Source organism: Protopterus annectens, chromosome 4.part1 (assembly GCF_019279795.1).
Source record: "Protopterus annectens isolate FY-2018-M chromosome 4.part1, PAN1.0, whole genome shotgun sequence".
Lineage (NCBI taxonomy): Eukaryota > Metazoa > Chordata > Ceratodontiformes > Protopteridae > Protopterus > Protopterus annectens.
In genome coordinates, this window is record NC_056734.1 from 565,876,931 (window position 1) to 565,896,348 (window position 19,418).

The following is a 19,418-nucleotide window of genomic DNA, read 5'->3' on the forward strand; positions in this document are numbered from 1 at the left end:
TAAATCTTTTTCTGTTGTAAGGATCAAATTCTCAGCACCTTAACAGACCTTCTGCAGAAATCAGGAGGGAGGCAAGAGGATGTGGTTTCATAAGTCCCATGGGTTTGCATCAGGGGGAAACAAATGTCACTCAAGAGGCAGAGATAGTACACAAAATCAGTGTTTCAGGGGATCTTTCTTATTGAACCCTTTCCAGTGTTACTGAATGTTTGCCCGACTGACTCTGGAGGTAGTTAGGAGGTGCTTATCTCTGCACTTAACTTTAAACGCTCATCAGTGAAAACAAATCGGTACATCGGTACAGAGGATAGTAACCAAATGCTATATCTTACCTTTTCATACTCCCCTATCACTTCAGAAAGGAATTCCTGATGTTTCACCCTTACAAAGGGAAGGAGCTGCTTCTGAAATAGAGAAGCTACTAGAACCAAGATGTCCCACCAGACCAGAAAGGATCCAGAATTTACTCAAGAGTCTTTTTAGTACAAAAGAAAAAATGGGATGTAAAGTCAATTTTAGATCTAAGTCGACTAAACAAGTTTGTGAAACAAACAAAATTCTGGATGGTAACTGCTCAGTCCATTCTTACATTACTAAGGAAGAATAATTGTATGTGCTTGATAGATGTTTAGGCAGCATGCTATCATATAAAGATGGGCAGGTGATCCAAAAGTATCTTTGCTTCTGAATGGGAGTCAGTCACTTCCAATTCTGAGCACTGTTCTTTGGACTCGCCCCAGCCCCCTGAGTGTTCACTAAGTGTATGGCAGTGATAGCAGCTCATCTATGACTGCAGGATTTCCGAGTATTCCCATACCTGGCAACTGGCTCATCACTGCCCTGACCAGGAATCTACTTTCTCAACCCAGGGACTCCTTGTTCCAACTCTTTACAGACTTAGGAATCACAGTGAACTTAGAAAAGTCCAGGTTACAACCAATTCAATTTCTGTAGTTCATCAGAGCAACTTTGGGTACAAGATCTCAGACAGTGAAGCTTCCTCCTTCAAGAATCTCACCCCCTTACCAGCAAGCCCTAGAACTTCTATCCTACCAAAAGCCACCAGCAGGACTTGTGCTACATCTTTTGGGTTCCATTGCTGCTTCAGTCACTGTAGTGCCACTGGCCAGATTTTAAATGCATAGCCTTCAGTGGTCAATTAGAGAACAAACTTTATCCTTTCTAGTGAGAGTAACGAACATCTGCAGGGCAGAAATCCAGTGATGATTAGAGTCTTCACTTGCTGTTACACAGGAATGACTTTTCATTTTGCCCTTTCCCCAAGCCATAGTGACCACAGACTCCTCCCAGCTGGGGTAGGGGGGCATTATCTGAGAAAGACAGTCCAAGGTACATGGTCACAGACAGAGTCCAGTCTTTACATCAGTATGTTGGAGTTGAGAGCAGTCCTTTTAGCCTTGTAGGCCTTTAAGAACTCTCTCCCTCTAAGCACGGTCTCTGTACAGACAGACAACATGGCAGTCATCTGGTATATATCAATGAACTGAGATGAACCAGATCTTATCCCCTGTGTCGAGAAGCCATGAGAGAGTGGCAGTGGGTGATACTTTCTTGCTGCTTTCTAATAGCAATGCATATCCTAGGGAAATCCCATACATTTGCAGACAAGTTGAGCAGATCCATTTTGCTCCCAAACAGGACCTTGTTGCGATCTCTTTGCTCTCCCCATAACACTAAATGCAGCAAGTTTTTTGCTCTAATCCCTCACGTAGGGAAGTCTCCTTGAGGTGCTGTAATGAATCCTTGGTCTCCTTTATGCTTTTTCCCTAGACATCTCTGATTACGAAGTTCTTATGGAAAGCATAGGTGATGAAGGTCTGGGTAGTTCTCATAGCTCCTCACTGGCCTTGACAGGTGTGGTTTCCCTCCCTCTGGCCTTGTCTAATTCACCCACCTTGGGTTAAGGGCTCCAACCCAGATTTACTTTCTCGGTCTGAACGATCTGCCTCACTCAAACATTCAATTCTTCTGGCTAACCACATGGTTTCTCCAATTCCATTGATGGTTCAACAGTCCAGATTATCATCCCCAGCTGTACACATTTTGTCTTCCTCCCAGAAACCTTCCATTATGAAAGTTTATAGAAGTAAATTGAAAAGGTTTGCTATTTGGGCTGTTGAGAAAAATATTGATCCTTTTTCAGCCCCCCTTCCATGTATTTTGGACTTCCTCTCACATATTTTTCAAATTGATGCCTGCTATTCCACTATTAAAGTTCAGCTAGCTGCAATTTTCTCATTTCACATAGAAAATTGTACACGTATAACATTCTTTGGATTGTTCACTTTCTTGCTCTGACCTCCACTTAGAGATCCAGTCTCTCCATGGGATATTACTGTTTTTTTGCAGGCCCTGATGAACCTGCTGCAAAAGTGGATTTTAAGTTTTTATCTTTCAAGACCTTATTCCTGGTGGTTGTTACTTCTGCCAAGAGAATTTCAGAGCTGTATGCATTATCCTCAAAGCCACCATACTTAATTTTTCTTAAGGACATAGTATCACTGAGAACTAATCCCTCTTTCCTTCCGAAGGTGGCTTTGGAATCATCCATTAATCAATCCATAAAGGTTCCAGTGTTCTTCCTAAGTTTTTCAAACAAGGACAGATATACCCTATATTAACTTGATGTTTGTTTCTTTTTATCTACACCACGTTAAGTAAGCCCTTTAGAAATCTGACCAGTTATTTGTGTCCTACTAAATTAGGCAAAGCTGTGTCAGAAGTTACTCTTTCTTGACGATTGACTCATTGAATTTCATTTTGTTTAATAGGAAAAAGGAATTCCTCTCCCTTCCACTCCGGAAGCATACACTACCAAATCTTTGGCTTCATCTGTAGCCTTTTTCTTCAGTGTTCAATTGATGACATGTGCTGCAGCTACCAGGTCTAAGGTTCATACTTTTAACTCCCATTGTAAATTGCATATGCAGTTTAGATCTAGGGCTCTTTAGTTTCAGCTGTGCTCCAGACTGTGCTCCCATGAGGCCTTCCCATTAAAAAAGTAGCTGGGGACTCTGTCCCTTCCATTGAAGAATGGACGGAAAAGGCAACATTGGATATGAAAGTTATGTACTCACCATCATGAACAATGTATGTTCTTTGTTTCTGTCCTTTCCTCAGTTTCCCTCCCTCTGTCCCCCTCCTTATTTTGTTTTGGTGGCAGTATAGTGTGTTAACAATTTAATTCCATTCTGAAATGGATCTAACTGACTTAACTGGCTGCTGAAGGAATTGTCTGTTTCTGCTTCCTTTTCCTCATACAGGTTATCTGTATTTAACTCTCCAGCGCTTTTAAGATAGCTTACAAATATATTTTATAATATACATTTCATTTTCTTTGGACTTCAAACTCTATTTGAGGTAGCTCATTCTATTCACAGGGATTAAGGGTAGGGGAGAAGTCTCAGCACCGAATCCAAAGCTTGGGAAGTGGCCATGGCTAGATCAGAGGTTGAATCCAAGACCTAGCCATTGAGTAAAGGACGGAAACAGACAACACATATCTGTCATTATGGTGAGTACATAGTATTCATTTTCCCTACTACATTTACTACAGCAACTTTTACTTATGACAGTGCTGTGAATCACTGACCTTTTAGGCTTTGGAAATAGTGTCAGTGGTTTCAAGTAATGTGCTTTGTTTTTCTGCTTTCTCTGAACTAGTAAAAGTCTTATATGGAACATTTAGATTTTATTCCAAAGTTAGTACATTTTATATTTATTGGGTATTCATAGTGTAGCTGGATATCATTCTATGCACTGTCCTAATTATCAGTCATGGCAGTTGTACTCAGTCATTTGTGACCTGACAGTTGACATTTCAAACACCTAGAAGGCAACTTCAAGCAACTTCTAATATTGTATCTAGTCTCTAATTTTCTATGGTTACATGTGCAATGATATTCCCCATGCCAGAAAGTACTTTCAGATTTGGGTATGTATTGATGCATTATCCAAAAGCTTGATCCACTTTAGCTTGAAGTTATGTTTAGAAGTGCTTCACTGACCTCAGCAAGACAAGCAGAATGTACAATTCTGGCTAGTGTTTAACAATGAAAACTGCAGAAGGAGGGCAGTCGCTCCTCTGCTGTAGAGGTTGAGAAATATTTCTTTCAGAAACCTTGAAGACTTTGAATAGAAAATCTAGTGAAGTGATTTTTGGTAGCTTTAACAGAAAAATAGAAATGAAGAACTTTAACACTAAATTACACCTAGTTGACATTACTGGGATGAAAAATAAAAGGTGGATACTTTATTGGAGGGTGTAGTAATCCTTTGAATCATTTGCTCACTTGGGCATTGTATATAATGAAGACAGTGGGAATCCAGCTTAACACTGCAGGACATTTTTTTCCATATGTTATTTGTACTCTTGCCTGCTGACCATTAAGCCTTTCCCCCCAGTAAGATATATGCTTATTTTATCCCCTAACTGGGAATTTCATGCAGTCTTAAGATGAGCTGTCAGGAAGCAGCCAAGAAAGTGCTTTGATGCTTGCAAAGATATGTTCCTGCTTTAGCTAACAGTCTTGGAGGTATGCACACTATCTGCCATGGCTGAATGTGTATGGCTCAACTCCTAGACTCGGACCTGAAAGTGGCCAATTATTCTAAACTGGCTATGACCGAGAGGATCCCATTCTACCTGCTAAGTGAGTCTAGCTTATCCCTCAGACGAGGACCCTAAAGGAAGACTTATCTTTCTAGCCTCAAGAGATAGGTACTCCCTCTAATCAAAAATTTACATCATTCGGTTATAGGTAAAGAAGGAGTTTTTCCTTGCCCTAACCCCCTCCTTCTGATAGTGATGTAGGCATAACTTCACTGTGAGGAAACCAGTGCCCCCCCTGATGTCTCTGTTATATGTGTGCATGCACGTGTGTGCACACACAGACCCACATGCATACACATGTACTAAATGCTACTGTCACCAGCTGCAGACTCAGCATAGGTTCTTCCCAATAAGTGACTTTAATGAAAGCCAGCCTTTATACTGGGGCATAGCCAGTCTAGCAACCACTCACCCCTCACCCTAGACTAGTTGAAACATCCTGCAGCTTATTCCCATTCCCCCCACCTGACTGTTCTCTAATGAAGGCATGACTGACTTGGGTTGTGTTGAGTCATAACCAAGCATTATCACTATTTGCCATATAGCCAGGGAGATATGATGTTGACCATCTGCAGCTCATTACCTCGGTCACCTGTGGTTTACTGCTGCTAGTAATGGTATTTTGCAATATTTTAAACTTGTAACATTTTATTAACTTCCTTTCTAGAAACTTACAAAAATCCAGCATTAGAAAACATAGCAACGGAAGAGCAACTGTGCACTATGGAAGGCTTTAAAACAAAGCTGGCGGTAATTGGTGAAGTGTTATCTCGTCGGCAAATGAAAGTGGCATTCTTTGGCAGGTGAGAACTTTCTGTATTTCTTAATAGCAGTAACACCAGTTGGTGTAAATTGTTGTCCTGGAATATAAAATGCACTTCATGTTATTTTCAAGAAGAGATGTTAAGTTGTCAATCTCGCCTTCATTCTTGCTGGATGGGTTCGGAGCCGATCCTCGGCTCCGACTCGGCACTTGCTTTAGCTCGAGAACTCCTTTTACCAGCTCGAGGCAACCCTATATCCCATGATGCAAGGCGGAACTACCCCAGATCTCGTTTGCCGCTTAGCGCAAGAGGTCTCCTTTGCCAGCTGAGGTAAGTTTTTTCTTGTTAAAGAAGAAAAAGTTCAGTTAGGGGTTTATTTTTCCCTTTAGTGTTAGATTAGCCTGTACTTAGTTACAGCCCACCCTATTCCCTTCCTTTTAAACTTTTATAATAGTTTTCAGTTTAAAGTTTTAGTCAGGCCTTGTTCCCCAAGTTATTCCCTTCCTGTGTGTCTGTGTAGGGATTAAGTTGTGTGTTTGTGGGGACTGTTTGTGTCTATCCTTTTAGGATGTCTAGAGAAGGCAAGGTCTCAGGCTTCAAGAAGTGTGACCAGTGCTGTCAGAAAATGTCCCTGACAGACGGTCACACTTCTTGTGTGTATTGCCTAGGGCCTTTGCACCTGCAGGACTCCTGTGCGTTGTGTCATGCTTTTAGCCAGAGAGTCCTGCAGGAAAGGAGGAACAAATTAATCCTCCGAGGTTTACTTAAACCTGAAGGTTCTCCTCCTAAGTCAGGGGCAGGAAAACCTCTTAAGCCACCGAAGGTTCAGGCTACAGTGTCCAAGCCTCCTCCGGTGGCTCCGGCTCCGTCGGAGCCGATATCGGCTCCGGCTGGAGTCGATACTTCTTCTGTTAGAGTAGTGGGTTCGGTGCCGACCGGCTCCGATACCCTGACTATTGTGGCCTTGTCGGCTCCGGCTGGAGCCGACACTTTTTCCAGCATCGGAGCCGAGATATCCTCGGCTCCATCTGGGGTTCAAGGGACTTCGGCTCCGATGGCTTCGACCCGTAAGAGATCCCGGTCCCCTTCGATACTAAGTATTCACTCGGCTCCGGGGTCTCCTCTTTTGTCAGAGCGGAGCCATCGGAGCCGATCTTGAGATCTTCCAGGCTGTCTGACCACGATTTGGAGAGGGTGGTAAGCAGGCTGTTGAAGTCTCAGGCACTGGCCCAAATGCTCCATAGCCCGTCTCAACAGACTTGGCTATAGCCCGATTCTTGAGATTCCTCCTCCGACTCCACACCAGAGTTGGGCGGAGCTTCTTGGGACAGCGACTGTTTGATGCGAGCCGATACATCCTTGGCTCCGTCGTCTTCGGCTCCAATCTCCTCCTTGAGACCTTCCTTGGAGGGATCCGGTCGTCGGGTTTCCACTGTCGGCTCCGAGGGGGCTAGTGGCATCGGGTCCTTGTCCGACCCCGCTCTCCCTCTCGGGGCTTCGGCTTTGGTAAGCTCGGCTCCGACATCGGCCTCGGAGCCTTCTCTCTCCTTGGAGCCGACCATTCCTGTTTCTTCGGAGCGGGTGTGTTCAGGTCTCCCGGGGAGAGGAGCCTTTGAGGTGATGAGGAGTGTCCTGGCCTCTGAGCCTGGTCAGCGGTCTATCCCTCTAGCTCCTCCCTCAGCAGTGCCTGCAGATGCCTCTTGCCAGCCTCTTGCTCTCAGGCCCAGGGATCCATCGCCCCAGGTTTCCCCACTGGGAATTTCCTCCTCTTCGAGGTTTCTCCTGACCCTGCAGGGGAACCCCCTCGGAAGAGGACGTGTAAGAGGAAACACACAGACTGCCCTGAGTCTACTACATCTGATACCGACTTAGATGAGTCGGAGGGTTCCCCACGGTCCCCCTCTGAGGATGTCTCATTTTCAGACATCCTTGAGCTCCTCAAACAGAGGGGGAATTGGCCCTCCATTGACCCCTCCGAGGATGAGTCGGTATACCTGGAGGCTTTTGGATCCCGACCCTCCACCTCCTGGGTGTCTCCGCCTTTCGACCCACTCATGCAGGTAGTGGCTCGGAAGGCGTGGGCGGCTCCAGATTCTGTGGAACCTGTCCCCAGGAGACCATCCAAGTTCATCACGGCCCCTTTGGATAAACAGTTCCTGTCCAAAGGTGTCTCTCTGGATGCTATGGTGGTAGCGGCGGCCACTAAGAAGGAACTGGCGGATCCTTCAGTACCTGTCCATCCTCCTAATAAGGATTCTAGGACCATGGACAGGTATGGAAAGCGGATGTTTTCTTCAGCGACCTTTGCTATGCGTTCGCTGAATTACCTTTGTCACTTCACCAGGCTTCAACGAGATATTCTCAAGGAACTGGGAGAAGTAGTCCAGGATCCTTCTGCTGCTGAGGCTCAGGAAATGATTGCCTCACAGCTTGCTATCCTGAATTCCATATCTAACTCCTCCATGCGGCTCATATCTTATGCGGCCGATGGAGCGAGCAGGGCCGCAGGCACAGGTGTTGCTCTTAGACGCCAAGCCTGGATGCGGCTGTGTAATTTTGCGGACCCCTTTAAGGCGTCCTTCACCAACACCCCCTTTGACGGTTTGGCTTTGTTTGGACCTCAGGTGAAGGATACTTTGACCAGATGTGAGCAGGACGGTAAAACTCTTTCTGCCGTTGGAGTCCAGTTTTCCACTCCTTCTAGTCCATATCCCAAGGGTCAGAAGGGGGGGAAGATGTGGTTCTGTAAAGCCCAAGGAGCTACACCGGACACACGTGGTCAGTTTACCCCCAGAGGCAGAGGGGGTAACAATAATACGCCGCCCTAGAGGCAGGGGGGGTCCTCAGAACCAGGGCAACAGGGAGTCTCTTCCTGAGAAGCCTTTTCAGCATCCCTGAGGTGTTGCCCGACTATCCACCCTTGGAGGCAGTCGGGGGAAGAATTTCGCTGTACCCAGTAGCCTGGCAATCCCTATCACAAGAGAAGTGGGTACAGTCGATCATATCCGAGGGTTACAAAATCCCCTTGAAGGTTTCCCATACCTCTACAATCCGTTCCAGACATGTCACCCGGTAAAAGGGATTTGCAAAGACAGAAAGTTTCAGAACTGCTGGAAAAAGAGCCATCCAAACAGTGCCGGCAGACCAAGTAGGATCCGGCTTCTACTCAAGATTCTTTTGGTCCCCAAAGGACGGGAGATTGAGACCAATACTAGACCTAAGCAGACTAAACAAGTCTGTCAAAAAGGCAAGATTCCGGATGGTCACGCTGCAGTCCATTCTGCCCTTTCTGGGCAAGGACAACTGGATGTGCTCTATAGACCTTCAAGATGCGTACTATCACATAAAGATTCACAGGCGCTCCAGAAGGTTTCTCCGCTTTCGGCTGGGAGCCAGTCATTACCAATTCAGAGCACTGCCCTTTGGCCTCACTTCAGCCCCCAGAGTGTTCACCAAATGCATGGCAGTGGTCACAGCTCACCTGAGACGTCGAGGATTCCAGGTGTTTCCTTATTTGGACGACTGGCTCCTCTCCGCCACCTCAAGCATCAGCTTCTTGGTCCAGAGACTACACCCTACAGCTTTGCAAGAGACTAGGAATTTCGGTAAATTTGAAAAATCCTCTCTGCTGCCTTGCCAATCTATCACCTTTATAGGCAGAGTTAAATACCGTCAAAATGTTAGCCAGGCTAACAGATCAAAGGATTCTGGACATCCAGAAATTTGTTCAGCTTCTGTTACAAAGCAACAAGATCAAAGCCAGGTTTGTCTTGAAAGTTCTAGGCCTAATGGCTGCGGCCATTGTTCTTCTTCCACTGGCTCGCTTCCACATGCGTCTCCTGCAGTGGATGTTATTCACGCAGTGGTCGTACCACGATCTGCCCATGAGACACGAAATCTTGGTAACACAGTCGTGCAGGGCTCATCTACGATGGTGGATATCTTCCCCTCTTCTTCATCAGGGCCGACCCTTTGTTCCCCTCCTCCAGTTGCCACAGTCACCACGGATGCCTCTCTGATCGGGTGGGGGGGGCATTATCAGGGCAGGATGGTCCACGGGATGTGGCAACCCATAGAATACCACCTGCACATAAATGTCCTGGAGATGAGAGCAGTGCTTTTAACGTTGCAAGCCCTCGACGACTTTCTTCCCACAGGGACTATTGCAGTACAGACGGACAACATGTCCGTGGTCTGGTACATCAACAAACAGGGCGGAACCAGGTCCTATCCCTTATGTCGAGAAGCTCTCAGACTTTGGCAATGGGCGATCTCTTCTCAGCGGTTTCTGATAGCAACGCACATCCCCGGCAGGTCCAACCTATTGGCGGACAGGCTAAGCAGATCTATTCTGATGCCTCACGAGTGGTCTCTCAATCAATCCGTAGTGGATCAGATTTTTTCTGAAGTGGGGCACCCCTTGTTGCGATCTTTTCGCTACCCCTCAAAACAGCAAGTGCCCAGATTACTTCACACTATTTCCTCTTCCAGGCCAACCCTTGAGAGACTCTCTAACCCAGGATTGGCCTCGGGGACTTCTTTATGCTTTTCCTCCCTTTCCATTGATTCCACAAGTCATTCAGAAAGCCACCGTTTTGAGAGCCAAATTGATCCTCATTGCTCCATATTGGCCTCGACAAATTTGGTTTCCGTCTCTACATCATCATCTTCTGGTGCAGCCCTGGCATCTGGACCCAGTTCGGATCTTTTGATCCACCAGTCGGGTCAGCAGCACCGGGCCATTCATTCTCTCAACCTCACTGCTTGGTTGCTCCACTTCCTTCCCTAGCCAGGCTACCAATGATTTCTGACTCAGTCAGAGACATTTTAGTGTCTTCTTTAAAGTCGTCCACTAGAACTGTTTATGCTAGCAAGTGGCGACGTTTTTCGATTTGGGCAAACGCCAGAAATATTGATCCTTTTACCGCTCCTGTACATTCTGTTTTGGATTTCCTGGCGGAGGTTTTTCATTCGGGATCTTCGTCATCTACAGTCAAAGTACAACTGGCTGCTATTTCCAAGTATCATGTTGGCTTGCATGACAATAACATCATGTCTCATAGGTTATGCAAAGCCTTTTTAAGAGGAGTTTTTCTCCTAAAACCACCTGTGAAACATCCTCCTCCGCAATGGGATCTAAACTTAATGTTGGCATCCCTAATTCTACCTCCTTTCGAACCATCTGCCTAAAGTTATTGACATGGAAAACTATATTTTTACTGGCTGTTACTTCTGCAAGAAGAGTTTCTGAGATTCAGGCCCTCTGTATTTGTTCACCTTATCTGGTTTTTCATAAGGATAGGGTTTCGCTCAGAACTAACCCTTCCTTTCTTCCCAAGGTTGTATCTCAAACCAATATTAACCAATCTATTGATCTACCAGTTTTCTTTCCTAACTATTCTGACAGAGCTGAACAGAAGCTGCATTTTTTGGATGTTCATCGTCAGCTCAGGTACTACTTGCATAGGACTAAACAAATTAGAAAATCAGACCAATTGTTTGTCTCCTATGCAGAAAACAGGTTAGGTCTTCCAGTTTCTAAAGTGACCTTATCTAGATGGTTGACTTCCACCATTTCCTATGTGTACTCTCTAAAGGGCAAACAACTATCTTCTAAGCCAAAAGCACATTCAACCAGGAGTCTATCCACTTCTGTAGCCTTTCAGGATAGACTTCCCATTGACACTATTTGTGCAGCAGCTACTTGGGCCACGCCTCATACCTTTGTGTCTCATTACAAGTTGGATTTGGCCTCCAGAGATAGGGCCAGTTTTGGTTCCACACTTCTCAAGAGTCTGTTCCATTGAGCCACCCGGGATACAGGTGCTAGGGACGCGGTCCCATCCAGCAAGAATGAAGGCGAGATTGACAACTTAACATTTAGAAGTTATGTACCTACCATAACGTTCCATGTTAGTTGTCTTCTCTAAGCCTTCTTTCTTCGTCCTCCCTCCTTCCCCCTGGCCTGGACAGATCTTGGAGAGTTCCTATTAGATTGCTTCCTCTGGAGCATTGTTATGAGGACTTCTTTTAGGAGCCATGGTTCCTAATTATGTTAGGATAGTCTTTAGCAGGGTCAGTTAGCTGCCAAACGAGATCTGAGGTAGTTCCGCCTTGCATCATGGGATATAGGGTTGCCTCGAGCTGGTAAAAGGAGTTCTCGAGCTAAAGCAAGTGCCGAGTCGGAGCCGAGGATCGGCTCCGAACCCATCCAGCAAGAAAGAAGGCGAGAGAAGACAACTAACATGGAACGTTATGGTAGGTACATAACTTCTAATTTTTGAAGATTAACTGCATTTTTACATTTGCTTCGCATATGCACATGAAACAAACATTTTGGTAAATGACTGGGATTTAAGATATATGCCGTTGCTGCTGTCCATTTTCTTTGTAGTGATCTGAATGACGTTCATAAGTGTTACTCAGTCCATCAAACTGATTAACCTTTATTATTCTCTGGCATGCTGGAATGCACCTTTATAAAGTTCTGAAGTGATTATTTTCCATAGCTGCATAAAACGTCCTCTTGAGTAGATCAGATTTGCTATTGTATTTCATATTTAGGCCTTCAGATAGGACCTTTCCTGATGGTCTCTTTACACGATGCCTATGAGGTCCTTTTGATGAAGGTAAAATCTTGTTGCCATGATTGGAAATGTCTGTGGTTAAACAAAATACAAATAATTCATGATATTACATGGTACAGTCTTCTTACTGTGTATGCCATCCAAGCAATTCCGCTATCCCTTCCATGTCAGTTTTTTTTTTTAAATAATTCCTGTTTGCAGGATTTTATTTGAGTAGTAGAAAAACCCAGAATAAAACAATAACTCTTGTCATTCCTCCTCCTTTTGGAAGTTTAGACTTACCAGATCTGGAACTATATACATCAGTTATCCGTAAAAGTGCATTATGGCACTTCATTCTGTTTCAGCTTCCTGGAGGTTCCTCAAATGATCTTTGAGATTTTGCAGTGCAGCAGAGAATCCTAGCTGTGTGTATATCCTAGATTTTTAGCAGCCCTGATAAAATCAGCAAAGGAGGGTTGCTCAACTACTGGATCCTTACGTTGGTTACTAGTATCACCAGCTCCTGACACTAGGATCCTTGGGAGTCAAATATACATACAGAACTTAAAATGTGCACAGATTTGAATTCCTGTGAGCAATTGCTAAATAAAGATAATATATTAACTTGGGAGGACTTTAGGAATAACCTAGACCAGAATATACAAAATCTCAGAAAAAAATCTAATGACTAAATTAAAGATTTTCAGATTATTTACAGTAAAAAGGTAGGACTGACCTAGATGTGTCTCATGACTATTGAACTCCAGGTGCCTTCATTCTTGTAATAAAGGTGTTATGACTAATGCATATAGAATTCTTATTTCTCCTAGAGAGGTATTTAACAGGAAAATGCAGTATTATGTGGGAGCACTCTTTACAAATACCTCTTGATAAGGCTCTGTGGACAAAAATACTGTTAATACTGAAGTATGTATCTAGATCATGCAAATTCAGATTTTTTTTTTTGGCTGTCAGGGTCAGTTCAAGTACTTGATGCTACAAATACTTGTTGGGGATGTTCTCCTGGGTCTATGGGAGACTGGATGCATTTGTTCTTGAATTATCCTAAATTATCTGGTTTTAACATGACTCTGCAGAATATCTTTGTCCTTATATGGTCGAGTCGTTACACTCTTTAAGGCAACCTGTTTGTTAGGCGATGTGTCTACCTTTCTTTTGGCTTCCCTTCATTTTAAATTGTTACTTCTCCTTGACAGAAATGTGTTACCAAACAATGGAAAACTACTTTTCACTATTTTCTTGATTTAGCTTCACTGTTAGATGAGCTATCTGCCATAAAAATACTGTCCTAGATCCTAAGTTGAAAAGTTGCCTTCCTGGTTGAAATTTACTGCAGAGCACTATGAAGCATTCAGAGATTTGTAGTATTTGGTCACTGTGGACTGCATGCTCTCATCTCTATATATTAAGTCATAATTTTTTCTTTTGTGTACTGTTTGGTTGGTTTATTGTTGTTGGACTGCTAGCTTCTAGTAGTGTTGTGTGCAGTAAATCATACCCGTGTTAAAAAATCTACTTTGTGTCTAACTTCTATTTCATTTTATTACACCAGTTTTTCTTGGAATGTAAATGTCCTGTAGGTAATCTATCTTTCACCAAACAATGTATTTACTGTAACTAGACACTGACTTTTTTGTTTAAATAGTGTAAAAGTAGAAGTAATGTCTTTCGGCTTTTCCCGGTTAAGGGTCGCCACAGCGGAACTCCGGTCCGCTAATGATTGGCAGTGGATTTTTACGGTGCCAAGTTACCAGCCTGACGCTCAACCTTCAAAGAAGGCACACCCCTTCACGCTCGCACCTACCTGCATGTCTTTGTCACTCGACAGCGGGGAGGATAGTGTAATAATTTTAATTATGTTTTAATGTTTTTTTCATACTAGTCCTTGGTCATAATTTTAAATTGTGTATTAAGGCTAGCCACCCAGTGTTGTGAAGATTGACTCTGTTGAGGTGACATCCTGACTCCATGTGTGAAAATGGGAAAAGGGGTTGTGGATGGATGGATTGTGTCTCAGTCTTTTAACTTGTACACTATGTCTGTTTTAGTAAAATTGTGAATAACTGCACACATTGGTTCTACACGTGTATATTACTGTGTTTGTCTGTAGAGCTTTTCTCCCTAGGCTTCTGCTGAAAAGTGTCCGAGTCCATATAGACTATCCCAGTTAATAAATAGAAATGAATGAATTAGTGTGAAAAGTGGAATGTAATTGTACTTGTTGCTGTGAGAAAGTACTTCTCAAATGTCTGAGTCTCCTTGGAGGCTGTTGTATCAGGTCACGTGATGATTTCTTCATTCAGACTGACTTGCCAAATTTTATTCTTCTCCATTGAACATGGAACTGTGGAAACCAAGAAAGGCATAATCTGAATTGAATAAAGTCATAGGAATTCTTTTGGGAACTTTATGTAAGTAATGGGACTGTGTATTAATCCTAGATGATTAATAGTAACTACTGGAAGATACCCTTGGGATACAGCTACTGCCTGTAAAGGCTCGGAACTTTCTATTTTGAAATAAAAAGTCAGAAACCGTAAAGGACCGCATATGTTTTAGCTGGTGGCAAACTGGTTTTAGTTTAAATGGTGGTTATTTTTCTGACCATCTTTCATTTTTGATGTTATATTTTCAGTATCTGCTGCAAACTTTTGCTGTCAGCATATTTATTTAGAAAACAAATGCTTTAAGTTATTTCAGTCAAAGAGGTTTATTTTTCATATTTAAATGCTTGCAGCTGATGGTTTATTTAATGGTAAAGATTATGCATTTTACTTGTGTACCAGGCTAATTGGTATGTGTCCTTAGAGTGACAATTTTTAAAAGTTACTTGCAAATATTTACATACATTTACATACTTAAAAACTGACTTATTTTAAAGGTAAATGGGAACTAAGTTGTGTTATTGTTCTGTCAGTTTTGAAACACTACTGGCAGCATACTTTAAAGCTTAGGATGGAAGAAGTCTGTGTTGGAAAGTCATTATTTACTCTCCCACCCACCCCAAAACTGGAAATGTGTGTGTGTCTATGCATGTGTGTGTGTGTCTTTGTGTGCATGTGTGCAAGCAGAATCTGATGTTGTCCTTTTCATTCTTCCTCACTGTTGGGTTACAGATCCTATCCTTGGATCCAACTTGGCCACATTTCTTAGACTTGGATCGTAGTCTTGAGCTCCTCCTTCTACTCATAATGCTCCACCATCTTGGTAGTTTCCTCAGATCTTGTTTGCCACCTAGCTGGTACGATGCAGATGCCTGACCTTGTTTTGGAGTTACAAAAAGTAAACTGTTTTTTTGTATATTATTCTTTCTTATCTTTAACTACTTAGTCTTTTTGCTATAAGTCTCCTCCCCTCCCTTTCAGTTTTGCAGGTGGTAGGTACTAGACAGTGTATTTTCCATTCCTCCCTGCTCCTGTCTCCACACAGATGGCTTTTCTGCCTTCCACCTTTTCTCTCTCTTTCCCTCTAGAGTGTTTAAAAAAAAAAATGTTTTCTCGTTCTTGTTATTGGTAGCTTTTTGTAGTTACAGTTGTTCTGTCATTGAAGTGTAGTTGTTAGGGTGTAGTTGCTGTTATAGTTATATTCCTTAATATTTTTTTCCTGTACCATATCAGACAAACCTACAGGATTCAAGTGTTGCACGGAATGAGGGCATAAGATCCCCCATTCTGATATGCACAATAAATGTGTGTATTGTTTAAGGCCAGATCACCTGTGGTCAGATTTGCGAAGGATTCAACTCCCGAGCCATCGCTGACCACAGGAACAAGCTTATCCTCAAACGTCTGTTGCCTGCTTCATTCTGCTCTTCAGGGGCTCAAACCCCCTCAGCCAGCTTTACTTGGTCTTCAGAGCGAGGAAACACTCTCATAAGACTTCCAGAGCTTCTTCGGAGCCACCAGCAAAGACTGCCAAGACCTTGGTTCCAAACTTACTAGATCCAGGACCTACTTCTGCTCCTTCAGATCCCAAGTCTCTTTAGATCTGACAGGAACCTCTCATGTGGCTGCTTCTCCTAGGCCAACTTCCTCTACCTCAAATACAAAGACCTCATATCCGAGAGTTAGCACGTGAACCCCAGAGTTTGCCATCAGGACAGTTTCCCTGATACTGCCCCCAAAACTGCTCCAAACCCTATCCAGACACTCCAGACCTACTTTGGTTGCTTCTTGTAGGTCCTCCAGGAGTCTATCAGATATTGATATGGGCAGGATGATGCAGAGGTTTCTCAAAACTCAGATCCAAGATGGGGGTATTGTCAGCTCTATCCCCATTCGGATCATTAAGTGTTCCTGCTGCTTTCATCCAGTCTCATTCTCTGATCTGACCAGCAAGTTTAGAGTCCCAGGATCGTAGGTGCACGAGAGAGTTGGCTTGGATCCAAGGAAGCTTCCCTTCTCGACTCTGACAGCTGTCCTGACTAACTGTGCTCCAAGATCTTTGGATCAGAGTGGGTCTGTGATCCTAGAGGTTCGTGTTGGATCTGGGAGGGAAGGGTTTGGTTCCGACTTTTTTGGACCTGTCCCTTCTTCTCGGCACTTCAGCCCTCAATAGCTTGGGTCTGATCCTGTCTGGGGACCACGGATTGGGGGTGATTCCCATCCATGCTTCCTCAACTACCTTTGCTTTGAGGGAGATGGGAGTGGGTTTTTCCTGGTCTGTCGGCCTTCCAGATTGTGGAAAGCATATTTTCTGTTCACATAGATCTGACCTCTTGCCTCCGATCCTCCCCGACACCCTTCACTGGATTTGCATGCTGAGCCCATTGTCCCTGTTCAGGGTCAGCCTGCCTTGAGAAGCCTCCAAGTTCTTCACCCTGAGGAAGCCACACTTTCTTCCAATACCTCTCCAGAACACCCCACAGAGGAGGTTCCTCGGAATAAAACATGCAAAAGGAGGCACCTTGACTCCCCATTGGAGTTGCTCACCGAAGAAATGGACTTTGAGGGAGAAGGATTCCCCAAGATCACCACCTGATGTCTCCTTTGTAGACATCTTGGAGATCTTTAGACAGAAAGGTGGCTGGTCATCGTAACCTCCTCCTCCTGAAGAGTCTCTGTTCTTAGATGCTTTTGGGGTGGGTCCATCGACATCTTGGGTGACCCCTCCCCTGGTGGATGACCTTATTGACTTAGTCTCTCGCCGGGCATAGAAGGAGCTGGATACTGTCGAACCTATCCCCCAAACATCTGGATAGGTTTCTGGTTCCCCCCAAGACAGACTTCATTGGTCCAATGGTGTCACTGTTGATGCCATCATTGTAGCAGCAGCCACCAAGTAGGAGCTAGCTGAACAGAGCTCCTCTTTCCATCTGCCAAACAGCGAGTCTCAAGCGATGGACAGGTTTGGCAAGCGCATCTATGCCTCGGCTACTTTTGCGCTGAGATATTTAAATTATTTGGCACATTTCACTCATTTGCAAAAAGATTTGGTTAAGGAGCTGTCCAGCTCTCTTGCATAAACCATGTCAGACGAGAACTTCAAGAAAGTATCCCCCAGTTGGCTACTCTTGCTTTTGTGTCTAACTCTTTTATGAGGCTTATCTTTCATTCAGTGGAGGGTACCTCAAGAGCAGCCGGCTTAGGTATGGCAGTTAGAAGGCATGCCTGGATGAGGCTTTGTGACTTTGCAAAACCTTTTAAGGCATCCTTTGTCAGTGCTCCCTTCGATGGCTCCTCCTTGTTTGGACCATCCATCAAAAAGACTCTTGCCCACAGCGAGCAGGAAGGAAAGACACTGTCTGCCATTGAGATCAAGTTTTCTACCCCTCAGTGCACTTTCTCCAGAAATCAGCAAGTTGGTAAGAAGACTTGGTTTCGAAAATTTCAAAGCTCTTTAAATGATCAATGTGGGGATTCTTCCTTCAGAGGCAGAGAAGGAAGTTTCAGTGGTAGATGTCACACCAGAGGCAGAAGGGGTCCACAAAATCAGGGTTTCAGAGAAGTTTTCTCTAACGAGTCCTGTCGGCACTCCTGAAGTGCTGCCTGGCTGTCTCTCTCTGGAGGCAGTCGGGGGTCATTGTTCCCCGCAGCTAATCACCTGGACCAATCTGACAACAAATTCCTGAGTTCTAACCGTAATATCCAGAGGTTGTTACATTCTCTTTTCCCATCCACCTCCATTGGAACAAAAGAAACTCCCTGACATACCACCTAGTCACAGGGAGCATGCAGTACTGAAAATTCAATAATTACTGCAAAAAAGAGTCATCCAGGAGGTCCCAACCAGACAAAGAGGATTCAGAACTTACTCCCGCTTCTTTTTAGTGCTAAAGAAAATGAGGGACCTAAGGCCCATCCTAGATCTGCGTAGTTTAAATCAACATGTAAAGAAGTCAAAGTTCCAGATGGTTACGGTTCAGTCCATTCTACTGCTGTTGCACAAGAACGATTGTATGTGCTCAATAGACCTTCGGGCCATGTACTATCAAGTAAAAATAGACAGATGCTCCAAAAGTCATTTGTGCTTCAGGCTGGGAGCTAGTCATTAGCAGTTCAGAGCTCTGCCCTTTGCACTCTTCACAGCCCCCAGGGTGTTTACCCAAATGCATGGCAGGAGTGGCAGCTCACCTGAGGCTGGAAGGATTCCAGGTGTTTCCGTATTTGGAGGACTGGCATCTCCTGCTCCAACCTGGCATCAACTACTTCAGGCCAAGGACTATTTGTTCCAGATTTTCAACTACCCGGGCATTACCATAAACCTTGCCAAATCGAATGCCTCTCCCATTCAGAGGTTGGAATTCATCGGTGTGGTTCTGGGTACAACACACCAGATCGCTTCTTTGACTCCTCATCGCATAGCATCCGTAAGACAACAGGTATGGGAAATAATTTCTTTGCCATCGCCCTCAGCGAGAATGATACTTCAAGCCCTTGGCTCTTTGTCAGCTGTCATCATCCTAGTGCCCTTAGCAGAGTTCTTTATGCGGATTCTCAAGTGGACTTTGGCTGTTTAGTGGTTTATTCTTTACCAACAGGTACGTCATCTTCAATGATGGATTCATTCAGATGATCTGTTCCTGGGCAGACCGTTCCTTCTTTCCCCCCTATGGCCACAGTGACCACAGATACTTCCAGCTAGGGTGGGCATTTTGAGGGAAAGATGGTCCAAGGCACATAGTCTTCCTCAGAGACCAGATTGCATATCAACGTCCTAGAGTTGAGAGCAGTTCTTCTAACGCTGTTAGCTTTTCAGGACAGCCTCCCCTGTGAGACAATTGCAATACATGCCAGTAACATGTTAGTAGTCTGGTATATCAACAAGCAGGGCGGAACCCATTCTTACCCGTTATGCATAGAGGCCATGAAGGTCTGGGAATGGGTGATATTTTCAGAATGCTTTCTACTTTTAACACAGATACGGGGGAAAACCAGTATTCTAGCAGACAACCTTAACAGGCCTGTTCGGACCCCTCACAAGTGGTTCCTC

At 44.3% G+C, this 19,418-nt stretch overlaps 1 protein-coding gene across 5 annotated transcripts in view; it reads left to right on the forward strand.

Annotated features, from left to right (window-relative positions):
* MFN1 (mitofusin 1) overlaps positions 1-19,418 on the forward strand; it is a 1,379,005-nt gene that overhangs the window by 81,821 nt on the left and 1,277,766 nt on the right. For all 5 annotated transcript variants that reach the window (XM_044070376.1, XM_044070375.1, XM_044070373.1 and 2 more), the window contains exon 4: positions 5,301-5,436. In XM_044070376.1, coding sequence (XP_043926311.1) covers positions 5,301-5,436 — 136 coding nt within the window. The remainder of the gene's footprint in view (positions 1-5,300; positions 5,437-19,418) is intronic.